Source organism: Triticum dicoccoides, chromosome 2A (genome assembly GCF_002162155.2).
Source record: "Triticum dicoccoides isolate Atlit2015 ecotype Zavitan chromosome 2A, WEW_v2.0, whole genome shotgun sequence".
In the NCBI taxonomy this organism is placed as follows: domain Eukaryota; kingdom Viridiplantae; phylum Streptophyta; class Magnoliopsida; order Poales; family Poaceae; genus Triticum; species Triticum dicoccoides.
The window spans coordinates 79,685,366-79,699,184 of record NC_041382.1 but is presented as its reverse complement, the minus strand read 5'-3'; the positions used below and the strand labels follow the sequence as shown (position 1 = coordinate 79,699,184).

At 45.3% G+C, this 13,819-nt stretch overlaps 2 protein-coding genes across 3 annotated transcripts; one reads left to right on the top strand and one right to left on the bottom strand.

Moving 5' to 3' along the window:
- Positions 1-1,154: 1,154 nt before the first annotated feature.
- LOC119353414 (endo-1,4-beta-xylanase 1-like) lies at positions 1,155-7,497 on the bottom strand. Of its 2 annotated transcripts, none has more exons than XM_037620044.1 (9): positions 7,360-7,497; positions 5,625-5,986; positions 5,398-5,539; positions 4,649-5,013; positions 4,403-4,562; positions 3,727-4,064; positions 3,328-3,505; positions 2,599-3,132; positions 1,155-2,398 (listed from the first exon to the last, which is right to left on the bottom strand). In XM_037620044.1, exons 2-9 carry the CDS (start codon positions 5,948-5,950, stop codon positions 1,283-1,285), a joined length of 3,159 nt encoding a protein of 1,052 aa, XP_037475941.1. In that variant the 5' UTR covers positions 5,951-5,986; positions 7,360-7,497; the 3' UTR covers positions 1,155-1,282. The 2 variants fall into 2 exon arrangements, with proteins under 2 accessions (XP_037475941.1, XP_037475940.1); XM_037620043.1 differs by lacking the exon at positions 7,360-7,497 and adding an exon at positions 6,681-6,913.
- A 4,412-nt stretch (positions 7,498-11,909) lies between these two features.
- Positions 11,910-13,361, top strand: LOC119353416 (momilactone A synthase-like). The gene is made up of 2 exons (XM_037620045.1): positions 11,910-12,091; positions 12,184-13,361. Exons 1-2 carry the CDS (start codon positions 12,060-12,062, stop codon positions 13,088-13,090), a joined length of 939 nt encoding a protein of 312 aa, XP_037475942.1. The 5' UTR covers positions 11,910-12,059; the 3' UTR covers positions 13,091-13,361.
- The last annotated feature ends 458 nt before the right edge of the window (positions 13,362-13,819 follow it).

The following is a 13,819-nucleotide window of genomic DNA, read 5'->3' as shown; positions in this document are numbered from 1 at the left end:
TTTTTTATTCGTTAATATAAATTTATGGATACATTTTGGAATTCAGGGACATACTTTAAATTCGTGAACATTTTTTATAATTTGTGGAAATTTTAATATTCATGAATATTTTTTCATATTCACGAATAATTTTAAAATTCACAAGTATTTGAATCACCGAACATTAAATAATACCATCTCAAAAAATTCCTGGACATTTTTTATAATTCTTGTATTTTCATATTCATGAACTTTTCCAAATTTCCAAATATTATTTAAATTCGTTGTAAATTATTAAATTTGTGAAAAAAATCGAAATTCAAAAAAATGTACTCCCTCCGTTCCTAAATATTTGTCTTTCTAGACATTTCAACAAGTGACTACATACGAAGCAAAATGAGTGAATCTACACTCAAAAATATGTTTACATATATCCGTATGTTGTAACCATTTGAAATGTCTAGAAAGACAAATATTTAGGAACGGAGGGAGTAATTCCTTAATATCGTTGGAAAAATTCAAAGTGTTTCAATAAAAAACAGATGAAGTTAGAAATTTTGGCTGAAAAAACAAACCGGAAAAATCGCCAATGCAATACACATGGTCCACAAACCTACGTGTTTGCTTGCAATCATATTTTTTATAAAAAAGGAAAGTATTTAATAGAAAATTCTGGCAAATAAAAGGTCGGTTTATCAAAAATTGTCAACGTAATATACACACATCGCTACATGGGCCTTTACAGACAGGTCCACTTTGTGGGGAAAACTAAGCTTTCCTAGGCCTCTATTCCATGGGAGCTTAGTAATTTCTCAAAAAAGAAGTAATTTCTCAGTACTTGTAACTGAAGCTTTCCTAGGTCTTATTGTAAGATTGTCTAAAAAAAGGTCTATATTCTAATGGAGCTTAGTAATTGCAAGGATATACTGGAATTTAGCCCTGTTGATATATGGATTATTTCTGGACCAGTGTTGTCTTTGACTTGCATGATCAAATCCAATGAATCTCATGCACCACCACTTTCTTAAAACCGATTGACTATTTTAGCGCTATTTGTCCATATCCCTTATGATATACTGTACACAACTAGAAAAAAAATATGTGAAATTATAAAATTAAGCGTTTTTTTCCTCTTATGATGTTCCAACGCACGGGTCCATAAGCTAGAGACATGGTAGAAGGAACTTTTTTTTTCTCCCGTTACAACATATATAAGGTAAACTGTGAACATATGGCATGAAACCGGAAAATCTCAGTACAGTGCACACTGCTGGAGTGTAGAAAGTACTTCATATGATACAAGCTAAATGTTCAAGGTAACCACCTGCACAGGGTTCTCCTTGTCAACAACAAATGATCGAGTCACCTTCCCCGAGGGCGTCGCTACCTCTACGGTGTATGATCCATGGTAGCCCCTGAATTTGAACTCCCCATGGTGATCGATGTCACCATCAGTTTTGGTCAACCACTCCTGCTTCAGAGCAAGGTACCTTTTGCCGGTCTCGTTGATTGTTCCATCAGCATCGACCAGGTGAGCATGATTCCGAAACATGAACGTCTCCCAGAACCCCCAGAGGACCACCCCCTCCACAGCGGCATGGGCGAAGCATTCACGGAGGCACACCTCGAGATCATCCGCTCGGATGTGTTCGTTCTCCGCCGAGACATCCAGTTCAGTGATCCAAATAGGGAGACCCAGTATCGCTAGCTTATCTAGAGAATCACAGATGATATCTCCCACTGGATGGCTGATATGACCTTGCACGCCGATCCCACCAACTGGGGCGCCCCGCTCTTGGAGATCGACAATCTGCTCCACAAACTTTTCTGGGGTGGATTTCGAATCGCATCCATCTTCGACGTTGTAGTCGTTGACAAAGAGGACTGCTGAAGGGTCAAGCTTATGGGCTTCCCTGAACATGTGAGCTCTGATATCCGTCCCAAGCCTATCTTGGTAAAAAGATCCATGAAGCATCTCGTTGTTAACATCATGATGTTTAAACTGGCCTTTGTACCTTGACAGTAGGCTCTGTAAACGACCTTGTACAGCAGCCATCAAGTGGTGTCCATGCAGTGATCGAAGCCATGGCTGCACTGAATCTTCCACTTCCCAGAATAAGCAGTGGCCACGAACTTGTTTGTTATGTTTCTGACAGAATTTAAGCAACTCGTCGGAGTCTTTATAATTTATCTTCCCTTGTTCCGCCTCTGTCCAGTACCACTTCAGTTCATTCTCAAATACAGCCCAATTAAAATTCTTCACGAAGAAATCAGCAAGATCCTCATTCTCAATGTTACTTCGGTTTATGCATGACCCAAATGCAAAACTGTTCTCAGTCTGTTGTATCCTGAGAGCTGAACCGAAAACATTCGCAGCATCTAATCCTTGGAACTTCAGAACAATATCACGCTTCCTTACCTAACAAAAGAATTCAGAAAATGAATTTAATAATTCTCAAGAACATCGCGGTTATAAGCAACCAATGGATGATGAGCAGGCAAAAGTTTTCAGTTTAACAATGATATTGGGCGAAAAAAGATATCTTAATATGCTTGTGTAGGCACGTCAAACTCAGATCCTAACATGAAAAACGTTTAAGGGAGTGGGGGGAGTTTCACCTTATCTGATTTGTCCTTAAGATACTCAAAACGTGCTTTCCTATCAACTGGATAAATTTGGAGACCCATGACTCGGATATCAACACCCGGAGGGGGACCCTGAACATATGCAATAACTTTAGATGGCTTCTTTTCAAGCTTGAATGCTCCTTTGATTTCATACCATTGACCCCCATCAGCTTCTATTTGCCCACCATTAACCCATTGGTCATCTACACCAAGACAAACATTGACATGGTGACGGCCATGTCCTCCAGAGCCAGCTCGTACCCAGGCAGAGACTCTGTAAGTAGTGTGTAGCTTTAACTTGTCTGTTATCACCTGAGAAGGGCCCATCCACACATCAGTGCGGTTTGTAGCAAGGATATAGCGACCACTTATATGTTTCTGATTAGAGGGGTCCTTCAGGATGGAAGATAGCATATGGGGTGATTCGGTATGGATACTCAATCGACATGAACCCATAGGACTCCACCCAGCAAGCCCGCGAGAGCAAGCGCTATTCTGCATGATATTAGCTCCATACAGAACATTCTGAAATACAAGCAAATCATTCCATTAGAAAAAAAGAATACTTGAGTTCGAAAGAAATGGCCAAAACTTTCTATCCAAACAATCATGATCCATTGAGAAATGTTTACCAACACAACTACTGTATACACACGAGTTGAGACATCTGAAGACACGCTCCTGGGGGACATAATTTAATTTAGTAATTAGCTTACAAACCTCAATTTTTGGGCGTGGAGCAGCATCAAGTTTTCTTGCAGGAGATAGAACAAGGCCATCTACAAGGATGTCAATTCCTGCTGGTGGCCCCTCTATAAAGAGGACAACTTTGGAGAAGGGAGCATGAAGGATAAACTTTCCTTTCAAATGTGTCCAGCGCTTATCAGAGGCCTGGTTTCTATGTTAATAACAGAAAAATCAGTAACCGGTAATATCTGTGACCCCTATAAGATAACATTTAGTGAACCAGTGATATATGTGACCCCTGTAAGATACCCCCTCAGCAAGTGCCATTTAGTAAACCAGTGATATCTATGACCATAGAAGATAACATTTTGTAACGGAATATAAGATAACATTGTCAAGAAAGCATGTAAATAATAAAATCAACATACTTACTTTGAAATGCATAGATATTGCTCACGGCCATATTCTTGTACCCACAAAGTAGCCCGAACTTCAGTCTCATTAGCACTGCCAAATATGCGAACAGGAGAACTAATCTCGTAAGAAACTTTTCTCTGCACTCTGCCTGTGATATCTTGCTGTATGCCATTCCAACTGTGAACCCGTCCAGTTGCTGAAGCAAAGTAGCTGCCATTTACGGGCTTTACATTCCCATATGCAGTGAACTCATGCCTGCAGATATTACATCCTCGTCCAGACCAATTGCTTAACCCTTCTGCAAACTGAGGATTCTTGATAATAGTCTCGACTCCACTTATTGATTTTACTTCCTTCAAATGAAAGAGTAACAGGTCAAAAGCATCGCAAGAAAAGAACATGATTCCATACCACACATACAAGAACATGAATATACGGATAGATGAGAATGAGTATGATTGCATATCCATGCTAAAAATTGCAAAAATTAATAGAAGAAGACTTGGTAAAATCGATCTTTTGCACCAAAAATATTAGAATGTAAAGACTATCAGAACTCCTCAATGCCTCAAGCATAACATGCAGTAAATTCTAGTTAAACTTTAACTCCTGAGGTAGCAGGTTATCAATTGAATTGTAACATGTGTTGTTCAGGAATGGGTAAAACAAATGCACATAGAAAAGCACTCACCTTTGGCTGCTTCTGTTCAGATCTAGCAATAGTAACAGAATCAATAATAAGATCCGCCCCAGCAGGAGGCCCTTCAAGGTAAAAAACCACGGATTTTGGCATATTTGTCAAAGAAAAAGAACCTTCCAACTTCTCCCACTTTTCTTTTGAGGCTAGTACTCTGCCACATCAGGTTCTACCACAAATTAGGGGCGGTGGTAACTGGTATGGTTAGAATATTGCTGTTAAAGAACTTCAAAACAGTACCTTCCAATAGGATTGTAGTGTGTTGATCCATCTGGATTTTGCAACCTCAGGGTTGCTTTGACTTCAGCTTTGCCATGGATATTCCCATCAACTCTAACACGCGCCGAAACTGCATATACTGTACCAGCAGATACTCTGTCTGTAATATCTTGTTCGAGACCTTGCCAGGGTTCAGTTCTCTTTGAAACAACAGCATAATTCTCTCCCGAGTCCCCTCTAATACCATCAAGGAAACCAGACCATTGTGATGCCACATACGCGTGGCAGCAGATAGGATGCCATGACTGAAGGCCGTCGGAAAAATCACAATTTAAAATGATATTTGCTGTTCCACCAATCAATGAAGAAGTCTTGCTCTCTGCTTTCTGCAGAAATTTGAACTAGTTAGGAAAATAAAGCACACATAATCTAATCGATTGGTAATACAGAAGTAGCTGGTGTTGAGAATAAAATATTAGCATACGGAATGTACAAACTATGGTGACAATACTTGTAGTACATGTGCTGAACGGTTAAGCGAAATACATTGCAGTTGTAGGGTCTCATAAGTTAGTCGTAGCAGACGATGTTGCTTCCTTTTCTATGGGCACCGAGAAATGTGGTCCCAACTGATTAACATGTTGCTAAATCAGAATTTAAGGCATGATTGCCATTATTCGTTAGCAATACAAGATTGGTTCACACTTCACACACAAGCATATAGAAGAGTTCCCGCAAAACAAAACATATACAAGAGTTGAAAAACATACCTTGCAGGAAATGGTAACTGAATCTATGAGCAAGTCTACACCAGCAGGGGGGCCTTCAAGATAAAACACCAAACGGCTTGGTATAGTTGTAAGCTCAAACGAACCTTCCAACTTCTCCCAGCATTCTTGTGAGGCCAAAATCCTGGTCAAACAATTTCCCTTGATAAACAAATGGTACTGATATAGCATCATATAAGGCAATAAATAGCACCTTCCAGTTGAAGTACCTTGCAATGGAATGGTAGTTGGTAGGAGACCCCTCTCCCTCAAGTTTTAGCGTGGCCTGGACTCCAGCAGGCTCATGAAATTCCCCATGAACTCTAACATAGGCAGTAACAATATATTTGGTACCGGCACTAATGTTTTCTAAGACCTGCTCAAGCCCTTGCCAGGTCTGTGTGCGATGAGTAACCACAGCATATTTAGAGCCTGAATGTGGCTTTATACCATTATGGTAACCAGACCCTTCAACGGCAACAAACGCATGGCAGCCGTTCGAATGCCATAAACATAGATCTTCACAAAAATCACCGTTTGGTAGAATGTTCTCCATGATAACTTTGTCAGAAGCGCTGTGATTCTCCTCTCCCTGCTCAACATTGCATAGTAATTAATTTTGGATGTGGCAAAATTCAATGTCATGAGCTATAACAGAGGAGCCTTGGCTAAGAATATAACATGCATGTACAATAGACAATACTTATTAAAAGAAAACTGTAACTTGTCAAACTAGATGAACCGAATTTGATCTAAAAATCTGGAAAAGATTGCACAAGAGAAGAAAGGAAGAACCACTCGTCCGAAGAAGCAATTTTTTCCTTTGTTTGCTTTGGACAAAGGTATATGTTGTCAACTATTTTGTGAATTCAGCCGGTGTTCATCACATGCGTCAGATTATAATTTGACGCGCACTTTGGTGCCCCTCCGTCGTTCGAGAACAATTTCCTTTGAAACATATGCCTAAAGAGCCATCGAGAAATGGTAGGAAATTCAGAAACAGCAAGGAGCATGTGGAATGAAGCGTTTGACTTGATAAGGTCTCCGGCAAATCAAGTGCAAAGAAGAGCAGAGGCGTGATTTGCAAGACTAGCGCCGTGCTCTCCAGTTCCTACCAGTGGCACCGAATCATCCTGAATCTTTGTTCAGTGGGCAATCAAATAGATGACCGATTGACCAAGGAGAAGAGTGTCAAACAATACTAAATTGGATACTAGTGTACTTCCCATCGCCCATAGCAAGAAACGAAGGCAGAATCTGTTACTGGTTACTAGTACTATCGATACCTTGGGCTGGGGAGGCGGTGGATCTGGGTTGGGCGGCGGCAAGACGGCGGCGCGGCCACCCCGGCGGGGGCGGCAGAGAAGCGAAAGCCACCCGCAGCGCCGCATCATATCATCTGCAAGCCCAGGCGGCTCGGCGACGGCGGGCGGGGCTACGGTTCCTACGGCGTCGGTGGGCGTGCTGTGCTGGCAGAAGGCAGGGGAGCGAAGCAAAGAAACGATACGAATGGAAGGACCCTACCTAACCACCACCAGGCGACAGCTTGGGCATGAAGCGAAAGGGAAGCATATAAGGACCGGACGGCAGCGCCACCGGCCGGCGCGTGTCCCGCCGTGTGCGGCGCGACGCGGAGGGAAGCTTGGGATGCCGAGGAATCGGATGGCTTGCTTGCGGAGTCCGCTTGCTTCCTCTGCGGCAATGGCTCCGGATGCCAAGGACTACGCGAATGGACACCGCCCAGCCGTGTGGGGAAGAAGAAGAGGAAAGAAGCAATCTTGCCAGGAATCTCGGCTCGTCCACGGCTGCTCTGCGCTGCTCCTTGGAGGCATTGCGGCGAGCACCTCGCGGGCGCCGGCCTTGGGAAAGTCAAGCGCACGCGCGCGCGCGCGGCGGAGCGGACAGATGCACGGCAGGAGCTCGAGTGGTGGTGAGATTGAACCTCTCGATCGAGATGTTTGTTACCTGTGCTGCGATGAGCGATGAACCAGATCGAGCGCCTTCTGCTCTGCGCTACCAAATGTGATGCCCGGAGCCGGAGCTAGAAAGATCGCTGGAAGAGCAAGGGGAAAGGTCACAGTTGACCGCGAACAACTAATTAGTGTCAAGGTTACAGATACTCTATCTCTATCGCTAGGAGCAGTAGACTTACAGCTGGGCCCCACCAGGACTCAGACACGCTTGACTTCCCTATCATTAATGGGAGGACACCGACGGGCCGCCATGTGTACAGACCCAGGACCTTCCACGTTCAGTCTGGAGATCCAACCGTGGGCAGCATGTCGACGGCTAGTGGAGAGGTGTCAGCGAGGGCAACTCGACCGCGCCGACGCATTTTGTCTGTATGCATCACTTTGGGTTGAAACAAACATAAACCGCTCGTGATAACGCAAACGGTTCATTCATGTCTCATTTTTGACATAAATTTGGATTGAATTTATGTTAGCACGGACACGCACGAGGGCCGCCCTTGTCCTCTACTAGTCCACCACACAGTGACACATCCACCCCATATTCCCCTTCTCTCTCAAAAACTACCCCCCCCCCCTTGCCATAGCCGACGCGCCAAAACCCTGGCGGCTTCACTTTTCCCGCCTCCACGAACGACGGAGCGGTCGGCAATCCCCGCACCATCCCTAGAAGCAGTCAAAGAAACTTTGCAAGGCATGATGACCCAAAAGAAGGGAAAAGAAGTGTACGCAAGAAAAGGAGGAGCAAACGAAGGCTTGAATCAAGATACAGGAAAAAAAGCTCGAGATGGAGGCGGGCATACAAGCAAAGAAGCTCGGGATAGAGGCGGCCAATGCCAAGACCAAAGCAAAAAGTGACAGCGCTCGCTTTCATGGTGAAGGAGCAACATTGAATAAATGAACCAACAAGTTGAGCAAGAAGAAGCAAATTTTACTATTCCCTCGGTTGCCGCGCGCAATGGCTACCTAGCCTCCATCATATCAATGGTGGCACAAAACTTGATGACGGTGGTCTGGATGGCCTACCATCGATATAATAACGATCTCATATTGAGATGATGAATTATGTGCATGTCATATGGCACAATGTGCTTTTGGGCGTGAAATGAATCATGCACGTGCTGCCAGAAGAGCCCCTCCCCCCTATGCTCCTTCCTACGATATCCTCGGATACGGTCAACCACACATCGCACAACAACTCATCCTTCATGGTCGAGTACCCCGCCATCCTTTGTACTTTAAAAAACAATATGGCGTTCAAAAATAAGCTCAATGACATTTGACCGAACACCTACCAGGCGTGGTGTCTGCCATGGACGACGTTGACAGGGGGTGGAGTGTACCTGCCTACGAACGGGTCCTAGGTGGACGCCGTCGAAAAAGGTGAGCGGGTGTGTCGGTGCTGGTCGGAGAGGGACAGTGGCCGCGACCGCGGAGGAGGGTGCATATGTAAAGTAAGGGGAGAGAAGGGGCATATTGGCAGAAAATGGGACCGTGAATGGGGATTTAGTGGGTCAGGGGTCTCAGAGTCCTACGTGACTACTGAACGGACTCCCACAAAGCCCTCCCACTCCCCCAACTTTGCTTCCACTTTGTGGGAGAAAGTGCGCCCGGACCGCTCGGCGGGTCGATACATGACCGCGTTGGATAGCACAACACATTTGGATCTCGCGGTCAGGGTGTATGTGGGCGATTTGAGGGTCAGCGTTGGGGACATCCTTATATCCCATAAGTCATGCAAGAACCTAAGCCACCACGGTGATTTGAGCTTCTCGCCCGTTGGATATACGACTTGATGTGATTCTGATCATTGGATCTGCCCCTGAGATGAGCTCAACCGTCGGATTAAATCCAGGATCGGAGGAATGAACAATTTGTTTGTTTGTTTTTCCACTTGGGGGTCGTCTCTCACTGACTATTTGGGCCAGGCGTTCGTGGGCAGCTGTCGTGGCTAGGGAGGCTCCCGGTGTTGGGCTTCCACGATGAAAACTCAGTGGCCCCGCATATGGTTTTGACGGCTCACCGAGGGCACTGAGGGCATTTTGCCATGAGGTATAGAGGCATATAGTCCATAGGGTCTCTCCTCAATCAGATTGCTCTCTTCCTATTTCTGTGCGAGAGAGCAACCACCGCCCTCTCCCCTTCCATTTGTGCTCTCTTCTCTCTTACTCGCCCCCCTCCCCTCGCACTGTCGCCCAGTCGACTGTCAGCCCGCCGGTTCCATCGCCCAGCAGCCATCCCCATGTCACCCTCATCTCGAGCCGCCGACATTTGGCATGCCGATGATCAGGAAAATGAAACCATCATGCAACACTTGAACTAGTCTTAGAGGCAAGACTAAGAATCTATTTTACTGGTTATTATTTCACACGTGCACACAAGTTTTCCTCATAGCCTCGTGGTTATTATAGACTCGATAACCATTACAGTTATAACATATAAAATAAACATTAATTACGAGCATGAAAATAAATAATAACATTTAATATTGTCTCTAGGGCATATTTGCAACAAATTAATGAGTTTACATGTCCGAATTGGAATCCCGATACACCAACCAGTCATATTTGGCGCGTAGGTCGCCAAATAGCGACCTGATGTGTATCCCTCCCATGCGCATGTTCTCTGTATGGCCGGTCCATAGAGGTTTTTCCCCATTGGTTTTGGGAAGATTCTAGAACCTTCCCTGACTAGTTTTTCTTTCTTTTGTCTTATTCTTTTGTCTTATGTTTTTCTTTTCTTTTCAATTTCAATTTTTGTTTTTTCTTTTTCTTTTTCAATCTTTCTTTTTTATTTTCTCTTTATTGTTCATTTTCTTTCTTTTATTCCTTTTCCCTTTTTCATTCTGGGAACACCTTCCAAATTCATGGACATTTTCTGAAATCATGAATATTTTTTGAATTTCTGAACATTTATCAAATTTGTATCATTTTTCCTTTATTTTTATTTTTTCATTTTGTGAACAACTTTTGAATTCCTGAATATTTTTCAAATTCAGCGATCATTTTTCCTTTAGTTTTCCTTTACCATTTTTCATTTTATGACCATATTTTAAATTCGTACACATTTAAAAATCATTAAGGAAAATTTCAAATTCATGATTCTGTTAAAGAAATTGTGAACATTTTTCAAATTCACAAAAGATAATTATTTTTTCCTTTTGATTTTTATTTTTCCATTTTGCAGACATCTTTGAATTCGTGAACATATTTTGAAATCATGAACATTTTTAGAATACACAAATAGTTTTTGAAATATTAAACATTATTTGAAATTTGTAGTTTTCTTGAAATTCACGAACACACTTTTGTTTGGATTAACATTTTTCGAAACACATGAACATTTTTGAATCGGCGAGCATTTTTTAAATTGATGAACTTTTTCAGCAATTTGGGAACATTTTTTTGAATTTTGTGATTGTTTTACAAATTCGTGATGAATTCGTGAACATCATTCGTATTCTTGAACATTTAAGAAATCCCGAACATTTTTTAAATTTGTGATATTTTTTTAATACATGAACGCATCCAAATTCATGATTTTTCTAAATTCAAGACAATTTTTTGATTTCGTATTTTTTTACAAATTTATTCATGAACATTATTCGGTTTCTTGAATATTTAAGAAATCCTGACCATTTTTTAAAGTACGTGAACATTTTTTGAATACATGAACAGTTTTCAAATTCATGATTTTTGTTGAAATTAATAACTGTTTGCAAAATACTGATTTTTTCAAAGTTTAGATTTGTGAACAGGCTTAGAGTAAGAAACAAACGAAAGAAAGAAAAATCAGGGGCGCCACGGGCCTGCGCATGAGCCGGACCAAATCAAGCGCGGAGGGAGGGGGTGCACATTCGCTGAGTACCCAGCCAAAACCCTGCTCGAGACGCATGCATGCATGGAGCCTTTTTCACTTACAGAAGACCTTGGAATCCAGAGGGCGGTGGTGGCATCGAAACATCTTCCAAACCCATGACCAATTTTGAAAATTATAACTTTTTTTGCAAAATCGCGATCATTCTTTTTAGAATTTTAGATTCGTGAGCAATCTCGGAGTAAAAAGAAACAAAAAAATGAAAGAAAGAAAAATCCGGGGCGCCACGCGTCCGTTCGGACCAAATCATGCGCGGAGGAGGGACCGTGGTGCGCATTTTTGCTGAGTACCCAGCCAAAACCTCAATCACTAGTCTACCTTTAATTTTTGATACTAGAAAGGCCATTACGGCTAGCTTTATTAAAATCAAACAATCTTTACATCATTTTGATATAAGTTCAGAAATAAAAACAGGTGAGTCTAACAACAAGTTTGGTGGATCGTCACGACCATTCTAGGCTAGCACACGAGTCCCCAGCCAAAACCTCAACCACCAGTGTGCCTATGTCGTACTCCATCAAACAACAAAATACTGTAGTCAGATAGATACGTCTCCAAAGGCTAAGCACGATTTTTCTTAGACCACTCGTGTGAAACGCGCGCGCGCGCGCTCTGATTCCTTCATCGCCTCGTTCATGGCAGCGACTCGTCCATCATCCATCCCCACCGAGTACGTCCTGCTCGATGTCGATCGCTCAACACACAGAAGCCACGCATTGTCCCCTCAGCAAAATTCCGTAGTGCAGATTGTCATAGTACTATAAAGATATTCCCAGCCTTGGTTACATTTGGGTTTGGGCCTGCTGGTGTCGAGCGAAGATGATGTTCCGAGCAATGCGCGCCGTCCTTAGGTACGCACACGATGCCATCAAGAATGGCGAACCCGCCATGTTGATGTTCTGAAGCTGCGTCGCTCACCTCTTCTGTTTTCCTGAGAGTACAGCGCGGCGAGGAGCGGAGCGGGAGGAAGGGCGGGAAGCTCGTCTCGCTTCCTCTCTGGGTCGTCGTCCGACTCCCGGAGGCTGGCCGGGAAGGTGGCCGTCATCACCGGCGCGGCGAGCGGCATCGGCAGGGTGACCGCGGCGGAGTTCGTCCGGAGCGGCGCCAGGGTCGTCCTCGCCGACGTCCAGGACGACCTGGGCCGCGCCGCGGCGGCCGAGATCGGCGGCCCGGACACTGCCTGCTACACCCGCTGCGACGTGACCGACGAGGCGCAGGTGGCGGCCGCCGTCGACCTCGCCGTCGCGCGGCACGGTCGGCTCGACGTCATGTTCAACAACGCCGGGACCTTGGGCGGCCGCTACGTGGCCGCCCCGATCGAGTCGATGGACATGGCCGACTTCGACCGCGTCTTGGCCGTCAACCTCCGCGGCGTGGCCGCCGGCATCAAGCACGCGGCGCGCGCCATGGCCCCGCGCGGCCAGGGCTGCATCCTCTGCACGTCCAGCACGTCCGGCGCGCTGGCCGGGTCGGCCCCCCACGCGTACAGCGTCTCCAAGACGGCCGTCGTCGGCATGGTGCGGTCCGCGGCCGCGGAGCTGGCGGCGCGCGGGGTGAGGGTCAACGCCATCTCGCCGTACGCCATCGCCACGCCCATGGGCGCGCGCGCCGTGAGGGAGATGCTGGGGCTTCCGCCGGGGGGCGCCGGCGAAGACGAGGAGGAGGTGCTCAGGCGGGTCTTCGAGGAGGACTTCAACGAGATGGGCGGCGGCGTGGTGCTGGGCGCGGAGGACATCGCGAGGGCGGCGGTGTTCCTGGCGTCCGACGACGCCAGGTGCATCACCGGGCATAACCTCATGGTGGACGGCGGGTTCTCCGTGGCGAAGCCGCTCAACGTGCCGGCGAGCTGAGGAGGACGGCGAGAATCGTGTCGGGTTACAAGAAAATTGCCAAGGAACAGAGCGAGCGAATAAATTTGAAGATAAAGAAACAGTGTGCTTTGGTCTTATCAGAAGTTGCAGACATCAGCTGTTCCCCGACGTGCTCATGAGCACCAATGTCTGTTCAGACCCATGGCGGCGAGTGAAAAGCATGTCCATGCCCATATTTTCGATGCATAAACAACGGACGGTTCAACACATTATGAAATATACTTTTGACAGAAATACGAAATTGAACTTAGTTTCATGGGTCACATAAAAGGGATTCAACCATCTCGCAAAAAAAGGGATTCATCCGTTCAAACAGAGAACTCTTGAAATAGGCTTTTGCCCCGCTATATTAATATAGCAACCACCCGATACACCAAAAGTTCAACGCTGCGGCAAACAGTACAATCGTGCCCAAAAGAAAAAATAAGAGAAAAACAAGAGAGAAAAAAAATGCCAAAAGCACCGGATCAACGAAAGTTGTAGTATTGCGCAACTGCTGCGCACTCCGGAGAATTCCACCGCACTACTATGCCCCCGAATTGCCGTGTACCAAGCAACACTTTCAAGAAGAACCGCGACGACGATGACACTGCTGCCCGGATGAATCCTAGGATTTCTCCCGGTATACAGAGGAAATCGATGGAGGGGGACTCCCGATGCCCTTCGAGAAAGATGGCGCCGCCCACATGCGTCACCGCTCGGGGAGGA